This window comes from Zalophus californianus, chromosome 1 (genome assembly GCF_009762305.2).
Source record: "Zalophus californianus isolate mZalCal1 chromosome 1, mZalCal1.pri.v2, whole genome shotgun sequence".
Taxonomy (NCBI): Eukaryota; Metazoa; Chordata; class Mammalia; order Carnivora; family Otariidae; genus Zalophus; species Zalophus californianus.
The window spans coordinates 51,662,048-51,681,094 of NC_045595.1; the positions used below are offsets into that span (position 1 = coordinate 51,662,048).

The 19,047-nt window shown below is 42.0% G+C and overlaps 1 protein-coding gene across 5 annotated transcripts; it reads left to right on the forward strand.

Moving 5' to 3' along the window:
* The first annotated feature begins 6,010 nt into the window (after window positions 1-6,010).
* VHL (von Hippel-Lindau tumor suppressor) lies at window positions 6,011-18,974 on the forward strand. Of its 5 annotated transcripts, none has more exons than XR_003518581.2 (4): window positions 6,011-6,430; window positions 8,479-8,601; window positions 9,517-9,762; window positions 18,821-18,974. XR_003518581.2 is itself a non-coding variant. In XM_027586962.2 (3 exons), exons 1-3 carry the CDS (start codon window positions 6,091-6,093, stop codon window positions 10,626-10,628), a joined length of 660 nt encoding a protein of 219 aa, XP_027442763.1. In that variant the 5' UTR covers window positions 6,011-6,090; the 3' UTR covers window positions 10,629-12,768. The 5 variants fall into 5 exon arrangements, 3 of the variants coding, with proteins under 3 accessions (XP_027442763.1, XP_027442764.1, XP_027442765.1); XR_003518580.2 differs by lacking the exon at window positions 18,821-18,974 and adding an exon at window positions 10,432-10,566; XM_027586962.2 differs by lacking the exons at window positions 9,517-9,762; window positions 18,821-18,974 and adding an exon at window positions 10,432-12,768.
* Window positions 18,975-19,047: the final 73 nt, after the last annotated feature.

Sequence of the window (19,047 nt, forward strand, 5' to 3'; positions counted from 1 at the left end):
AAAGACACTGTGACCAAACCCTACCTCCAGGCTTAAGCCTTGGCAACCACTGATCTGTCCTCTGTCCCTAGTTTTGCCTTTTCCAGAATGTCATGTAATGGAATCATACAGTACGAAGCCTTTTGAGTCTGGCTTTTCACTTAGCATAATCAATTTGAGATTCATCCATGTTGTTGTATGTGTCAACAGCTTATTCCTTTTCATTGCCAAATGGTATTCCACCATCCACTCACCAACTGAAGGACATTGGAGTTATTTCCAGTTCTTAGCAATCATCAATAAAGCTGCTATAAACATTTGCATACAGGTTGTGTTGTGTGTGTGTGTGTGTGTGTGTGTGTGTGTGTGTACATAAGTTTTCATTTCTCCTAAGTGAGAATCATCTAGGAGTGAGATAGCTGGGTCATATGGTAAGTGTATGTTTAGTTTCATGAGATGTTGCTAAACTGTTTTCCCAGAGTGGCTATTATCATTTCACATTCTCACCAGCAATGCAGGAGTGTTCCAGTTGCTCCATGTTCCTGCCTGCATTTAGTACTATTAGGTTTTTTGTTCTTTTAAAAAGTTTTAGCTATTGGGGCGCCTGGGTGGCTCAGTTGGTTAAGCGACTGCCTTCAGCTCAGGTCATGATCCTGGAGTTCCAGGATCGAGTCCCGCATCGGGCTCCCTGCTCAGCAGGGAGTCTGCTTCTCCCTCTGACCTTCCCCCCTCTCATGTACTCTCTCTCTCTCATTCTCTCTCTCGAATAAATAAATAAAATCTTAAAAAAAAGTTTTAGCTATTCTAATAGATTGGATAGTGGTAACTCACTAAGGTTTTGGTTTGTATTTCCTCAGTGACTAGCAATGTAGAATACCTTTTCATGGGCTTGTTTGCCATCCTCTTTGAGGGCCTTTGTCCATTTATTAGGTTTTCTTATTGTTGAATTTTGATAGTTCTTTTATCCAGGCCAATTTTCAGTGCTTCTCATATACTTGTATGTACCTGTAATCTATATATGGTATCGTATTACTTGTACAATGGTAAAAAAAATTTTTTTAAATAACCAAAAAACAAAAATACTTGATTCCCACAAACAAAATTTTGGCCTACGAGGGGCACCTGGGTGGCTCAGTCGGTTAAGCGTCTACCTTCAGCTCAGGTCATGATCACAGGGTTCCTGGATCAAGCCAGAAGTCAGGCTCCCTGCTTGGCAGGGAGTCTGCTTCTCCCTCTCCCTCTGCCTCTCTCCCTGGCTCATGTTCTCTCTCTCAAATAAATAAATAAATAAAATCTTAAACTAAATTAAAATTTTGGCCTATGATATATTTCCTATCTAATAAAGTTGATATTGCATTGTTCCTTTATGTTGTTTTTCCTGAGGATTTTATGCAAATGTCATTTTGGTGTCCTTTGGATTGCATGGGAAAATACTGAATAATGACTATGTTATAGTCATTATAACATTATAATAGCGAATAATGACTATGTTATATGCTCCAAGAGTAGAAATTATACGTCTGTTTCTCAACATTTTATCTCCACTGCCTCATGCACAGTAGACATACAATGTATTTAATGCTAATAAACAACTTCTGAGGCAAAATGTGAAAGTCAAAATGAATTATTTATTGAATTGGACATCTTACTTTAAAAAAGACATATTAATGTTTCCCCTTATAATGCATTTATTGTCCATGTGTACTCTTTTTTTTAAGACTTTATTTTTAAGTAATCTCTACACCCAACATGGGGCTCAAACTCATAACCCTGAGATCAAGAGTCCCATGCTCCACCGACCGAGCCAGCCAGGCGTCCCTGTCCATGTGTACCCTTAAAGTCACAATGGGATTATCACATTAAATGAGTTCAGATTTGGGGATAAAATGATCTCAATTCAAAATTGTGTTATATGATATATATACATTCTTTGTACTATTCTTAAGTTTTTTCCACAAACCTGAAATTTGTTTCACAATGAAATTATTTTTCAAATATGTTATGGGTGGGGGATGCAGATTAAGGCACAAGACTAACCTCATACTTGGTAGTCTCAACAAACCCAAAGGTGCCAAAAGAACCAAAGGAAACCCTGCCCCAGAGTTTTTCAATGCAAACATTGATGCCAATGGGTAACACTTAGCGAAACATGGCAGTTGCCCTTTTGCTCTGTCAGGTTGTAAATGAGATCCAAGGAGAGGCTGATAAAGGACCAGCATTGCACAGAAAACAGAAAACTGATGTGGGAGTCCTTGAATAGCTCTGCACTGATTGGGACTAAGGAGACCTGGGTTTTAATTTTGGCTTGACCACCAGGTAGGTGGGTGGGCATGTCACACAAACTGTCCAGGCTTGTTTATTCATTTCTAAAACAGCAACAGTAGACTAGATTACTGCCTAAAATTCTTTTTCACCTTAAAGTTGTTTTATTTCTTTTTTTTTTAAAGATTTTTATTTAATGAGAGAGAGAGAATGGTAGAGAGAGAGCATGAGAGGGAGGAATGTCAGAGGAAGAAGCAGACTCCCCGCTGAGCAGGGAGCCCGATGCGGGACTCGATCCCGGGACTCCAGGATCATGACCTGAGCCGAAGGCAGTCGTTTAACCAACTGAGCCACCCAGGCACCCAAAGTTGTTTTATTTCTAGCTAATCTTAATCTTTGGACAATTTAGTATACAGGTTAGCTTTTCTTAAAAAAATAAACCTGAGAGCCCTAAATCAATCTGATTTTCTTGTTGTATAATCTACTTGATGGGCACACCTGCCTTTAGAAAGCAGCTGTATTTTTGTAGTTACTAATGGCACCAGCTGTCTGCAAACTGCCAGCATAAGTCCCAACACACATTCTCCAAAGCAAAGTTTGGGCAAATGTTTTCTCATATGCAACAGTATGAAACTGAGTGCAAATGCTGGGAAGGAGCCTGGAGATGAACAAGGGGCTTTCCGTCCCACTCAGCATGGCCTACAGTAGCAAATACTGTTTGCAAACATGGCTTCAGCTTCATGAAATAAAAGTAGTAAATTCAGAGTACTGGGTAACAAGAGCAACATGACAGAACTTGGTACATCTCTAATGCCAAAAACATCAGTTCCCCAATTCTTCCTGCTTCTGAAATCAAGGTCAAGTTTAGTTTTTCAAGAGATCAAAAACTGCTTTATTATCAAGAGACTTGTAATCCATTCATGCCTAATAGCTCACTGGCTCAAACCCCTTACTTTTTAGTTTTTTAATAAATATGCAAATTAAACCAAATTACAGGGTAGAAAACATTTCCAAGTATTATAAAGAGGTTCTCTTGAAGGTTCTTATGGATGGCTGAGAGAAGATTCATCATATTTAGCTTATTTCCCACTCACATTAGAAAATATGAAAGTCCTTCAGAATTATCCTTCTTCAGAAATCTTAAGGTTTCATAAGGAAAGGAAGAGAGACACCATGTGGATAACTTCCCTATGTCTAACCTTAGAAGAAGAAAATGAACTCCATCTAATTTTTTATTACGACGAGATGACTGAGAACAATCTGAATTTAGCAAATCTGGGCATATTTAACCCCTCTGAAACTCAGTCTTCTTATAGTTTGGGTCAAAATAACTAACCTGTCAACACCTTAGTTTTGCTATAAAGATTAAACATTACAATTTTATTTTTTTAAAATATTTTGTTTATTTATTTGAGAGAGAGAGAATGAGAGATAGAGAGCACGAGAGGGAAGAGGGTCAGAGGGAGAAGCAAACTCCCCGCTGAGCAGGGAGCCTGATGTGGGACTTGATCCCGGGACTCCAGGATCATGACCTGAGCTGAAGGCAGTTGCCCAACCAACTGAGCCACCCAGGCGCCCTAAACATTACAATTTTAAAAAAAGAAAATAGAATGATTTAGTAAATATAGATTAAAATGTAATTGTACATAATTGTGCTTGTGCGCATGCTCTCCTTCTCTTGCTGTCAAATAAATAAAATCTTTAAAATAAATAAATAGGGGCGCATGGGTGGCTCAGGCAGTTAAGCGTCTCTTCAGCTTGGGTCATGATCCCTGGGTCCTGTGACTGAGTCCCAGGTTGGGCTCCTTGCTCAGCAGGGAGCCTGCTTCTCCCCCTCCTGCTACCTCTGCCCCTACCCTCTGACTCATGCTAGTGCACTCTCTCTCTCTCAAATAAATACAATCTTTAAAAAATATATATAAATAAATAAACTTAAAAACATTTTAAAAAAGGGAAATGACTTAGGTAAATTATATCTCAATAAGACTGGGGGCAAAAAGGAACTGATTTAGTTGTTTTCATTACAAAAGTAATAAAACTACATCTAGAAGATGGGGTTCGGGGAATAATTACATGTATTTTGCATAAAGGTCATCACATTACACATACAATTTGATAGCTTTTCCCACTATATTTTTATTCATTTCCATATCCTAAATAACTTTCCCTCACTTTAATGGGGTTGCCATTTTCCAACGTGGTTTGTGAAGAAGTTTGCCTCACTCTTTCCTGTCAGGCAGTCGAACAAACTGAAATGAGGTTGCTCAGATGGGTCATCAAACATCTAAAATCATAGATCTAAACCTCTTCTGCTTTTGCAGATTTGATTGAGAACAGCTGCCCAGGGGTGTAGCCAAACACAAAACAAAACATTTACTTGTCCCTTCTCTCTCTGCCATTTCTTTTAAATATTGGGGCCATTATACTGGGCTATGAGCTTACATCTATGTCCCTCTCTGGCTTGGCCCTCCAGGTGGATTTCCAGTAAGTGTTAGGTCTGTAGGAGTGCTGGGCTTGGAGGCAATGGTATAAAATCAATGAGAAGCAAACTGGATTGGGAAATCTGTCTATGAGCCTTTATTTGACATCCAACATGGATATTTGTCTGATGGGACATGGGAAAGGAAAGCTCTTAGGTCCATTCTTCAAAGTCCATCCCAGATATAACTCTTCCTGGGAAGCCTTGCCCAGCAAACTACTTTACACCTTGCTCTTTTGCAACCAATATCATACTGTAACAATATGTCTTGTATGCGTGCCCAGTAGCCTGTGAGAGTTTTCAGGACAGAGACAGTGTGTTTAATTTATCTTTATAATATTAACTGCTGCAATTTGTTGAGTGCTTACTATGTGCTGGGCACTTACCACTTTCCACTTAACACTTGTCCACAGTTTTGTGACCTAATTCTTAAAAATGAGCAAAGACAGAGAATTTAAAGAATTTTGCCATCACATATCTGCAGCTACAGGCAGAATGAGAACCCAGGTGGGTGTGAATTTCAGAGGGCCCACAGACTCCAGTGTCACAGGATTGAAAGTGTCCCATTTCAATTTCCTTTAATCCTTCTGATTATGTCCAGAAGAAAGTTGGTGTGACAACTAACACTTGGCATTTAATCTTTAACACTTGGCTAAACCGGTGGAACCAAGAAAAAGCAGACTCAATAGACCATAGATAAAACTTAATAACTGTTTCCATTGAACTTAGTTACATTGTACTCTCTTCTGCGGCAAATGAGAGCGAATTTCCACTGATGGTAGTAATATAAAATTTCTTAAACTGCTTTGTGTGAGTACAGAAAATACCTTTAAAAGGAAGTACAAAAAACTCGTAGTACTTCTCGCCTCCGTGGACTTCTCCTGGGTGGCTGGGGGAAACTAGGAAGATAAGGCAAATTTTGTGACTTTATTATACTCTTCTATACAAAATTCGAGTTGACCCAAAATGTAGACTAAACGAACGAGAAATTTATTAAATAAATAATAGCACATTTGGTAGGGAGAATATGGCAAAAACCATGAAGGTATCAAGAGAATGAATGAAGTCAAGGAAATACTGTGTCAAAAGCTTATTGGTGCGAAAAAAAAAATCCACGGGGAAACTCGCGGCTGAAGTGGCCTGACACCAGCCTCCGCCTCCTGGGTGCTCGGTTCCCGTGGCCGGAGGTCCCACCTGCGCTTGCGCACAGTTTCAAGCCCGCCATTTCTGTACAGTATTCCACCCCCGACCGAGAGCGCGCGAAAACAGCACGCACGCTTGCGGGGACGCGCACGCACGCCCAGCTCCGCCCCGTGAGGCCCGCAAATCCCGAGGCGCTGAGGCTCGGGTTGTCTAGGCTCCGGGAGGTGATGCCCTGGAAGGCAGGGAACGTGGAAGAGGCTGAGGCAGGTGCGGAGGAGGTGGGCGCCGAGGAGGTGGGCCCTGAAGAGTACGGCGGGGAGGAGTCGGGCACCGAGGAGTCCGGACCGGAAGAGTCTGACCCAGAGGAGCCGGGCGCCGAGGAGGAGATGGAGGCCGGGCAGCCGCGGCCGGTGCTGCGCTCAGTGAACTCCTGTGAGCCGTCGCAGGTCATCTTCTGCAACCGCAGCCCGCGCGTCGTGCTGCCGGTGTGGCTCAACTTCGACGGTGAGCCGCAGCCCTACCCGACGCTGCCGCCCGGCACGGGCCGCCGCATCCACAGCTACCGAGGTAGGCGGGCCGGGGTCGCCCTGGCCTGGCCCGGCCCAGCCCGACCGCGCCAACCCCCTTTGTCCCGGGGCGCAGCGAGCGCCTGCTGGTGCCCCTGAGAGGTTGTGACAGATCCGGGTTGACGCTGCTAGGAAGTGGCAGCTAATTCTCTATAGGACCGAATAATTTTCATGTGAGGTGACTTTTTCCCCTTACAAGTGTATTTACCACTAAAAGTGCTCCCTACCTAATGCCTATTAGTTCAGTCCGTGAATGGGAGAATCTCACATTCTCCAAGGTCCCCCCAAGGGGGCCAGGTCCCTGCCTCCGGGAGAACACAGGCCGGGGGCGGGGACGGACGACCGCATACACAGATGACCAGCCAGTGTGTCCCAGTTGCTGCTAGAGGAACGGAACACAGCGGAAAGTGGGAGCTTGGAGCCGGCTCCTGCTCAGTGAAGGGAGGGGGGTGTGTAGTTTCACGTAGAGCTTCCCAGAGCAGAAGAAAAGGAGGCCCGCTGGATGCATAGGGGCTAACCGACCCAAGAGAGGAGTTGAGAGTTGTAGCTAGAGGGAACCGCATGGCCTAACAACACCTGGAGTCTTGGGAGAAGGTACGGAATGGTGGGAGAGGAAACCTGAAAGATGATTTTTCCCCTGGGGAGTGAGGGGCCATTGCGTTTTTAAGCAGGGAAATGACAGTGACAGATTTTAATACTGAAAAGCTCCCCCCCCCCCCCCCCCCGGGTTGCACAGCGGTTTGGAGAGGGAAGACTGCTGGTGAGGAGCCAGTTAGGAAGCTGTTGTAATAACCCAGGTGAAGGATAACTAGGCCTTATACCTAGGGAGACAGTAATCTTCCCATAGCTTTCAAAAAGAGAAGCAGTACTCCGTTATTTTTCACAGCCATCCTGGGAGGATCCCAGTGGATCCTTTTGCCTTGAGAGGGGCGTACTCAGAAATGCTTTTCAAATGTTTACACCAAACTTCCCTTGCTATTAAATGAGGGAGAACACAATTCTTCCAGGGATCAACATTTCTGTAGTCTCCTCTAAGAATTTGTGAATTTCTTCTCCAAAATTTATCTGTGCCTGATTTAATATAAAATTAAAAAAAATTACTATGTGAATGTACTAAATGTCACTGAACTGTACACTTAAAAGTGGTCAATTTTATGTATGTTTTACCATAATAAAAAAAAATTACCAGTTACATTTCTTAAGTTTTTCCACCAAATCTTCAAGTAAGTTTGTGCACCAGGAACACATGATGTATTTAATTAACTAATTAGGTAATTGATTCATTTTTAATGATGTCTTTATTCAGACAAAATCTCTACCTCCCTTAATAGAACGTTAGGTCTGGGGGGGGGGTTTCCCTCCTTCTTCCCCTCCCTCTTTTTTCTTGGCATATGATGTATTTGTTTCTTAAATTCAAGTATAATATACATATAGTAAAATGCACAGATATTAGAGTTTGATGTGTTTTTGACAAATATAGCAACACCTAGGTCAAATTCTAGATTAGAACATTTCCATCATTTCAGAAAGTTCCCTCCTGTCCCTTTCCACCCGATCGCCTCTCTTACAGAGGAAACCATTCTTTTGGTTTTTCACACCATAGATTAGCTGTGTCTTTTCCTACAGAATGTACCCTTTTCTGTCTGGCTCCTTTTTGTCAACAGGTTTTTGCACCTTCTTGTTCTTGAGAAGCACAGATGTAAGGAGTTGGTTAAGTTCTTTGTTTTAGTTTGCAGTGTTTGGTGTGATTTGCAATTCATGTACTTTGCTTTTTGACCATGGTAGCAGAAAAGGCATGGTATTTGGAGCCTCAAGTACATGCTCTTTTTTTCCTTACTGTCCCTGTCCCCTTGAGCAAGTCGCTTGGCTTTTTTAGACCTATTTTCTCATATATAAATAGATCTATTGTGAGGATTGAGTAAGATAGTATTATTGGAAGGGCTTTGTCTGATATTTAAGCAGAATGAGAGGCGAGTACTTCAGTGTCAATCCAGGAAGATGAAGGAAATGGGTGCGTGGCTACCTAACAGCCTCTGCTTGTTTTAACAGGTCACCTTTGGCTCTTCCGAGATGCAGGGACATATGATGGGCTTCTGGTTAACCAGACTGAGCTGTTTGTGCCATCTCTCAATGTTGATGGACAGCCTATTTTTGCCAACATCACACTGCCAGGTACTGATGTTCCATTTTACTTTTTTTTTTTTTAAGATTTTATTTATTTATTTGTCAGAGAGAGAGGGTACAGGCAGGGGGAGCGGCAGAGGGAGAAGCAGGTCCCGCCGAGCAAGGAGCCCCAGGCGGGACCCGATCCCAGGACCCTGGGATCATGACCTGAGCCGAAGGCAGACGCTTAACCATCTGAGCCACCAGGCACCCCTCCATCTTACTTTTTAAAAAGATAAGGCTGAGGGCTCTTGGCTGGCTCAGTCTGTAGAACATGTGACTCTTGATCTCGGGGTCATGAGTTCAAGCCCCACATTGGGTATAGAGCTTACTTAAAAATAAATAAGTAAAAATAATAAATAAAAAGATAAGGCTGTTGTAATAAGTAGAGAATAAGCCACTTGAAGGAGCCAAACCTTTATTGGTTTTTACTGGATGCTAACCAAGTTATCAACCTTTCTGTGTCCTATTCTCCTCCACAAATAAAATGGAACAGATTTATTTGTATGCTCTATATTGAACAAAGATGTTGTGGTTTCTCAGAAGCTCTTGGGCTTGTCAGAGATGGGCTAAATTAAAATATCTGATTGTAGGGGCCCCTGGCTAGCTCAGTTGGTAGAGTATGTGACTCTTGATCTCAGGGTAATGAGTTCAAGCCCCACGTAGAGATTACTTAAAAATTTTTTTAAATAAATAAGTAAATAAAATACCTGATCGTAGAATTATGAATGCGTTTTGTTTACCTGGCCTTAGAGCAGAATAATGCGCTGGAGTCTGGAATAAGGTATAGAGAATGAGATACCATGGCTTCTAGTGTTGTATCTTTTAATGTTATTTAACCCATCCAAGCTCACGGTGCCAAACAGGTTAAAAACATTAACATCATAGTTTACCATTTGTTTACAACTCTGTTGATTTTATTAGGTTGAACCCAAAGAAACTGCTGTTCTTGTGGATTGAAAAACCCCAAATACAAGGGCGCCTGGCTGGCTTACTTGGTGGAGCATGCAACTATTGATCTCGGGGTTGTGAGTTTGAGCCCCAAGTTGGGTACAGAGATTACTTAAAAATAAAATCTTAAAAACAAACCCAAATACCTGTAGCTTCATACGGTTCAAACTGATACAAATATGTGGATCCTGTTTTAAGGAAGTAGGTGTACAAAAATTGGTAAGTTGATAAGTTAAATTGATAAATGTAAATTTTGCCTTATAGAATACCCTTAAAGAGTAAGTTCCCCAGTGAGTTTAAAATAGAACTGGAGTTCCTCAAAATCCAGTTGCAAACTGTTTTGGTTATCTATTGCTGTGTTAACAGCTACCCCCAAAGTGTTTATTCATAATTCTGCAGTCTGGGCTGAGCTCAGATAGGTGGTTATTCTGCTCATTGGTGGTCATTGGTGTGGCTGACTACTGGCGGGTTGGCTGGTGGCTGGGCCTCTCTCCCATGCATTCTCAGGGCTTGTTCCTCTTTGTGTAGTCTCTTGTGCAGGGTAGCTCAGGGCTCCTGAAAGCGTACAAGTGGAAGTTGCCAGGGCTTCTTAAAGGTTAGGTTCAGAATGGGCACAGTGTCTGTTACGTCACCCACATTCATTTAGTTAAAGCACATCACAAGCCTAGCCCACTTGTAAGGGGAAGTTACTACATGAGGTCCTGCATACCATGAGATGTCCGTTAGGGCCATCACGTTACACTTGGCCACAAAGATGTACTCACTTTTTTGCCCAAAGTGAGGTCTGTCTATAGTAAATGGAATTGCTATGGTTGGCAAAGCCTCTTGCTCATCCCTTGTCCCAACGCTTGAGTCGGCTGCTGAGGATTTGGTTTTCTGCATTTACAGTGTATACTCTGAAAGAGCGGTGCCTCCAGGTTGTCCGAAGCCTAGTCAAGCCTGAGAATTACAGGAGACTGGACATCGTGAGATCACTCTATGAAGATCTGGAAGACCACCCAAATGTAAGGAAAGACCTGGAGCGGCTGACACAGGAGCATATTGAAAATCAACGGCTGGAAGGGGAGACCGAGGATTTTAATTGAAATTTGCACTCCTGAGTCTGAGCCTTTGATGGTACTGACTAGTCTTGATCTATGTTTAGGACTAGTCACTTATTCTCAGATTCAAGGTGTCTCATTCTCAGAGTAAAAAATCCATTGCTTAAAGGAAAGTTAACTGACTTCACTAGGCATTGTGATGTTTAGGGGCAAATATCACAAAATGTAATTTAATGCCTGCCCCTTCTAGAAGTATTCATTGGGTAGTTGCATTTTTGCCTCCTAGTAAGTCAGGAAAGTTTCTATGTAAGGACTTTTGTGTAAGTAATTCAATAAGAATTGCAGCATATTCTTTGATTGTAAGAAAGCAGTAGCATCTGCTTTTAATTACTGTGTTGTGGTTGGCGATGTGTCCGCCTCCTGCTTTGAGAAGACAGAGATGTCCTTGAGACAGGGACAAGTCTGTCTCCTCTTTGAGACCCCAGTGCCTCACACATTATGATAGCCTTCAGTCAGTGTTTGTTGAATGAACAAACCAGTGGATACTTTGGTAGAAAGTGTTTGGAGGTTTTGCCCTTTTTTGGGGGGTGGGGAGGTGGGGACCTTACAGTGTATACAGTAAACAAATGTTTTAAAGGGAATCACTTTTATAGAAAGCACTTTTTATAACTTTCTAAATTTTGTGCTTTTTCTCTGTCTGCTGTTGTTGTAGTTCTATTTTATTTGTTTCTAAACCAGGATTAGCTTTCCACAGTTATTGTGATGATCGCTTTTTTGAAACTTGATGTCTGCACAGAAGGTAGGAGAAAATAGCTGTCCTCTTGTTTAGTTCTAGTATTAAGGAACTACTACTGTACTGTAAATAGGTTTTGGTAAGTGTGGGTATTTCTGTTACTTTTTTGTAAATCCACTACATTTCTGTTTGGCTTAGCATTTTTCTTTTTCTTTTCTTTTCTTTTTTTTTTAATGCTGCCTGTGTTTTAACCAGGGGCCAGCGGTGTTGGGGCAGTGGGGACCACTAAGGAGAGTCACTTGCGGGCTCATTTGGACTTGCAAGGTTCCTAGTTCAACATTTTCATCAGGCAGGATCTGGTGACACTTTGTACCTGGCTGGAGGAGAGGCAGAAACCCTCTACTCAGAAGTTACTCATAACACACAATGGATTCAGGGAGTAGCCTGAAATGTTTCATAGTTTCATAAATGTACAAGTCCTTTCTTACAGGCTGCACTTAAATTGATTAACTCAAATTCAATACTTCTATCAGGCTTTCTTTTTTGGTAACTAATAGTTAAAAAAAAATCCCCTCAGTAGAGAAAATTTTGGTAAAGACAGTAAAGTAAAAGAAAAAAAAGATGACTGTAGATACACTACTTGAATACAGCCCCAAAACATTTTGAACTTTGGCTTTTTTAGGGCATCTTGTGGTTGGTTTGATTTTACATAGTTGAGATCATACTGAATATACAGTTTTGTATTCTGCCTTCTTAGTTATAACTTTATAACTTAAATATTTTCCCATGGTATTATAAGCTCTTTGTAGACATTAGTGCAGTCTTCCTTTTATAAACAATGGGATATTTCTTGGTATCTGTAGTTCCTATACTAACCTTTGAGCACAATTCCTGTGCTCTGAAATCAGTGTGAAGTGAATAAGACAGTGCCCCACAGTTTCCCCTAGATTTTGTTTCACCTCATCTTAATCCCCTCTTTCAACATTCAATTAATAAATTGGCCTTTGTTTTTTAAGCATGCTGTAGTACTCATTCAGTGACACAGGTCTTGGTGTCTGACTTTACTGAGCTCCTGGGTAGGAAGGAAGAAATGCTGGGGAGCAGACAGCAGTGTGTGTTCAAGGGTGGAATGGGATGGGGGATGTCAGGAAGCCTGCTGTTGCTGGGTTTGTTCAACGTTGGTTTCAATTTTGTTTTAATCTTTCTTTGTGTCCAAGTGAGATTCGTGTTCATCCTGTGAAAACGTGCAGTTTGAGTACTGTGTTTTTTTGTGTTGTCCAAGGAGGATTGAAAACCTGTAGCATGAATAATATATGTTTTTCATTTGAAATCTTATGACTGTATTAAATGTATTGCTTCTAAGAGACTGTGATGTTTCCTATTTTGAGTTAAAAAAAAAGAAAAAAAGCTGTTCTTGAATACATTAAATGGTGCTGAGCAAAGGAAATAGGTCGGGTGTGTCTCTGTGTGGCTCTGTTGTGAGAGACCTGTGTTTCTGTAAAGGCTTAAATGGGGAGGGGCGTTGCAGACACAAGCAACTGTCTTCATGCTCAGGCCATTTTCTTTCCAACCCTGGTTTCTTTTATTTTTTCTTTTCTTTTTCATTTCCTTAAGTAATCTTTACACCCAACGTGGGGCTCTAACTCACGAACCCAAATCAAGTGTCCTGTGCTCTACTGACTGAGCCATATGTATGTGTGTATGTATTTATTTAATTTTCAATTTTTTTCTTTTTCACCCTGGTGGGGTTTTTTTTAGATTTTATTTATTTATTTATTTAGAGAGAACACAAGTTTGGGGAGGGGGAGAGGGAGAGAGAGAATCTCATGCAAACTCTATGCCAAGCGTGGAGCCCGGTGCAGGGCTCGATCTCATGACCCTGAGATATGACCTGAGCTGAAATCAAGAGTGGGACGCTTAACCGACTGAGCCACTCAAGTGCCCCTCCTCATCCCGTTTTTTTTTTTAAAACCACATTGTTTCTTTTAACTTTATTTTTCGTGTAAAAATGAAATTTCACTGTGAAAAAAATTGAGCACTACAGAATACATTAAGAAGAAAAATACATTGGGAAAAATTGGTGTTTTTTTTATTTTCCACATAAATAGAACCAATCTTAACAGACACCTCACTGAAGAAAATATACAGTTGTCAAGCAAGCATATGAGAAGATGCGCCACATCATATATCACCAGGGAAATGCACATTAAAACAACAAGGAGAGGGGCTCCTGGTTGGCTCCGTCAGTTAAGCGTCTGACTCTTTATCGCAGCTTAGGTTTTGATCTCAGGGTTGTGAGTTCAAGCCCTGGTACTGGGCTCCACACTGGGCATGGAGTTTATCAACAACAACAACAGCAACAATGAGATACAAATGCACACCTATTACAGTGGCCAAAATCTGGAGGACGGCCAACAAATGCTGGCGAAGATACTGAGCAACAGGAATTCTCACTGCTGGTGGGAATGCAAAATGGTATGGCCACTTAGGAAGACAGTTCCGCCTTCTTACAAAAGTAAACATTCTCTTATATTTCAGAAATCATGCTCCTTGGTATTTACCCAAAGGAGTTAAAAACTTGGATATTTATAGCAGCCTCATTCATAATTGCCAAAACTTAGAAGGAATCAAGATGTCCTTTAGTAGGTGAATGGATAAAAAAACTGGTTCCAGACCACAGAATATTATTCAGCACTAAAAAGAAATGAGCTTTCAACCATGAAAAGACGTGGGGGAAACTAATGCATATTACTAAGTGATTTCAGCTGTATGACATTTCTGGAAAAAGCCAAATTATGGAGTAAAAAGATAATGGTTGTCAGGGTATGGAGGGGAGGGTAGGATGAATAGGCAGAGCATGGGATTTTTTTAGGGCAATGAAACTCTTCTGTATGATACTATAATGGTAGATATGTGAGTTTTTACAACATAGAATACACAACACCAAGAATGAACCCTAAAGTAAACTATGGACTTGGGGTGATAACTGTGTCAGTGAAGGTTCATCAGTTGTAACAAATGTACCACTTTGGTGGGGATGTTGATCATGGGGGAAGCTTTACATGTGTGGGGGCAGGAGGTATATGGGAAATCCCTGTATCTTCCTCTCAATTATGCTGTGATCTTAAAGTCTATTAAAAAAAAAAGCCAAAGAAGGTAGGTGGTTTCCATTTATCAGTGCTTATACTGAGAAGGTGATAAAAGGACAGGCACTGTCCCAGAAATCCAACACTAAGGATATGAAATAGATAGCAGTGTGTTGCACTCTTGACATGTGAGCACCAGTGTGAACTTTCAGATACTTTCACATGAGGTTTCTGTATCCCATTCTTAGCACCTCACTCCTACTCTATGCCAGTCACTGGGCTGCCTGATACCCCTTCAATATTTCCCTTTTTTGTTGGCACACCTGAACTCCCTGCCCCAACAAAATTTCCTTGGGGCTTCCCCTCACCACAGATTGGAATCGGCAGATGGGATTTTCTCTGGCAGATGGGATCTGTGGGATCTGACACTATCTACAGGTAGCCAGTGTTAGAAGTAAGTTAAGTTGGGGGCGCCTGGGTGGCTCAGTCGTTAAGCGTCTGCCTTCTGCTCAGGTCATGATCCCAGGGTTCTGGGATCGAGCCCCGCGTCGGGCTCCCCGCTCTGCGGGGAGCCTGTTTCTCCCTCTCCCACTCCCCCTGCTGTGTTCCCTCTCTCGCGTTCTCTCTCTCTGTCAAATAAATAAAATAAAATCTTAAAAAAAAAAAAGTAAGTTAAGTTGTAGGACACCCAGCCAGTGGTGCAGAGAATTGCTTGTTGTGGGGAATTGCTCCCCTCCCACAACGTTTGGTGACCAGAAGTGTCAAAAGTTAAATGTCCTGTGTAAAAGTCAAGGAGAAGGTAGAGCTGGGTTGTTTTTCCGACACAGGAGGAGGAGAGACTAGGACTGGGGTTTTTTTCTTAATTCACTCTGAAAATTAGTAAAAGGAAAACTCACTAAAATCGAGCCAGGCGGCCAGCAGGGGGAGCTCTCGCGCCCTACCACTCCTGATCGTTGTAGACCCCAATAGGAAGAGAGGGACATTGCAGGTGGACGCCCCTATCCCAGGAGGGGGGAAAAAAGGTTTTCCTCTTATCCCAGCAACAGCCTAGCCAATGAGACAACTCAGCCAATGAAAAGCCACTATACTTTGGATTCCCAGTTTGCGCGAATGGACTTTGTTTATAACAGCACTCCCAACTCCCCTCTTTTCCTCTGTAAAAGAGCCTTCTTGTTTTTCGTTCTGTGACTTGCCTATGGTTTTGTAGTAGCCTATGTGTCCTGAATCGCAGTTCTCTGCTCTTCCCGAATAAACCCATTTTTGCTGGTAAAATAGCTGACAGTTTTCAGCTTAACAACTCTTTTTTTTGACAATCATCATGTACTATCAGAAAAACCAATGAAGATATTTTTAATTTTTTATTTATTTTATTACTTTTTAAAAAGATTTTATTTATTTGTCAGAGAGAGAGAGAGAGTGCATGCATGAGCACGGGGAGCAGCAGGCAGAGGGAGAAGCAGGCTCCTGGCTGAGAAAGGAGCCCAATGAAGGACTTGATCCCAGGACCCTGGGATCATGACCTGAGCCCAAGGCAGATGCTTAACCAACTGAGCCACCCAGGCATCCTGAAGATAGTTTTATTAGGAAGAAAAAACATGTGCAAAGTACACAGAGAAGCTTTATTATTGTTAATCCCCTATCAGTCTTCTTTCTCATCCCAACTTCCCGATAAAACACTGGTTCTCAACTCTGCACATGATTTGAATTACCTGGGAAGCTTTTATTTTATTTTTTAAAGATTTATTTATGTAAGAGAGAGAGAGAGTGTGAGCACGAGTTGGGGAAGGGGCAAAGGGAGAGGGACAGAGAGAGAAAATCCCCAGCAGACTCCTCGCTGAGCATGGAGCCCCACGTGGGCCTTGATCCCCCAACCCTGAGATCATGACCTGAGCTGAAATCGAGTCAGATGCTCAACTGACTGAGCCATCCAGGTACCCCAATTCTGGGAAGCTTTTTAAAATGCCAGTGCCTTGTTGTTATGAACACTGGGTGATTAAAATAAAAACTTAAGGAGCATCTGGATGGCTCAGTCATTTAAGCATCTGACTCATGACCTCAGGATTGTGAGATCAAGCCCTACATTGAGCTGTGCACTGGGTGTGGAGCCTGCTTAAGATTCTCTCTCTCCCTCTCCTCTGGCCCCCCCACTCTCTCTCTCTCTAAAAAAAAATTAAAAAAAATAAATCAAAACTTTAAAAAAAAGAAGAGAGAATCTGAAAAAAAAATGCCAGTGCCTGAGCTCCACCCCAGCCCCACCCACAACTGAGTCTGGATCTGCGGAGGTCAGGCTGGGCATGTGTAGTTTGTTAAATCTCCCTGGGTAGTTCTAATGTGCAGCTGGAGTGCAGTCCACTGACTATAATTTCAAGGTAATTAAATGTGAATAGGTCAAAATGATATAACTATATAAGTAATTACATTCAACTTCAATAATTGTTTCTAGCTGATTGTGGTAGGGAGGGTGTTGGCCATGGAAAACAACTAATTAGGGGAAGAAATGAACTGTGCAGGATCAAAGGAAATTTCTCTTTGTGGTGAGGCAGTATAATCGAGTAGAAAGAGCACTTCCTTTGGAGTCAGATTTGAGTTGAATCCTGTCACTTGGCCAATCTGGACTTATGCCTCACTTTTCTCAGCTGTAGAATGGCAACAATAAACCTACCTTGTAGGGTTGTTGTGAAGATTCCAGATAATGTATGCTAAATGCTTGGTCCTTGGTAGGAGAGTGGCAGCACTATTAATTTGTAATAACAACAATCTAATTTTGAAGAGTTTATGCTAAAGAATGGGGACCAAGATGTGCCCCTAAGATGACCTGCTCAGGCCCTGAACTACTTAGGTCTCCCTGGAGGAGAAAATCCTAAGACTCAGATTCCAAGCCCTGAGGATGGGGTAAGAAGGAAACTTGCCAAGAGCCCAAGGAAATAGCACAGAGAAGAGTTGTTGGGACTTGTCCATACTGGACTGGCCAAGGCGAATGCAAATCTCCTGTGGTCTCAAAGTCAAGGGGAAGAGGCCTCATGGCACTAAGGGAATAATGCTACAAAGACAGAAGCTCTGCGCTTGCAGAAGAGAGGGAGAAGCAGCAGAGGACTCTGTAAGTAGAAAAAATGAAAGAAGAGGATGTTTGTCCTGAGATGTAGGTGATTTCCCCTTCAATTCCACCTTCAACCACTGCTGAAACACACAACATCCCCTGAAAAGAAGTCACAGAACACTGAAATAGACCCCTCTTCCAAAATCAAAGGAATGGACTTGCATACAAGCAACGCTTTACTGGGCTAAGTACTTTACAGTTTATCCCAAGCATTTGGAGTTCCATGTCAGCTTCACCCCAATCCTTCAAAGTGGCTAGGGCAGAATATCCAGTTTACAAAAGAGAAAACTGCAAATTTGCACCAGGATGAAGAGCCGACAGTGACTAACTAGGGCTCGTATCCCGATAGAATTCTAAGGCGGTGGGTGACTTTTTCTTTTCTTTTCCTTTCTTTTAAAAATTAGCTTGATGTCCTTTGATCCTTTGTCCTTTGAAGGATTGGGGAAGCACTCTGCCCGGAGCTCTTTTCAATAGGGCAGCTACCATTCTTTAAGCCTATTCTCTGTACAAGAAAGACCCTGTAGCAGGCATTCTATATGGGCTGTATGAATTGATTTAATCCACTTCCCTAGCTCACGACTCTAGGTAATAGAAATAATTAGTGCCATTTTATAGATGTGGAAAGCAGAAGTTTGAGAAGTGAAATGGATTGTCTAGGGTCACAAAGCCTGTTGGTGGCAGAACCAGGACTTGCCCCCAGGACTTAACACTTTAATTTCAGTTTCCTTCTTCTGCAGCCATACTCCTTAGCTGATGTTTATGGCCACAAAGTGGAACTCCAGTTTATCCACCCTCAGTGACATTGCCTAGTGTCTTGGAACCCCTCTATTCATGTATATAAAAAAGGGATAATACTATCTATAGCATAGGCTTATGAGAATTACAGAAGATAATTTATGCAAAGCACATTGTAGGTATAGGTAAATGGTAGTTATTATAATAATGAGGCAGTTTGTAGCCAGTGGTCAGACTTTTTGGGTTCAAATCCCTGTACTGTCACTTGTACCTGTATGATGTTAGGCAAGTTACTCAACCTCTCTGTGCTTTGGTTTCTTCACCTGTAGAATGGAGTACACCTATCTAATAGGGTCGTTGTGAGCAGTAGGCAAAACAACTTGGTGAAGCCTGCACATCGTAAATGATCAATAAATACTTGCCATTATTAGTATAAATTCTCCCCTACCCTATTTAATAATTCAATTTGCCCTGAAGTTCCTCTTATTCTGCTTTCCCCCGTTAAGATTTATTGCCTTCTAAGATAATGAATAATGCAATGAGCCATCCCCACTCTTTCATCACACTCTGCTTTTTTTTTTTAAAGATTTATTTATTTTAGAGAGAGAGAGAGAAAGAGAGAGCACGTGGGAGAGGGAGAGAGAGAATCTCAAGCAGACTCGGCACTGAGCGGGACCTGGAATTGGTTGGGGCTCCATCTCATGACAGTGAAATCACTACTGCAGCTGAAACCAAGAGTCGGAAGCTTCACCGACTGCGCCATCCAGGCACCCCCATCACACTCTGCTTTTATTCTGGAATGTTACCTATCAT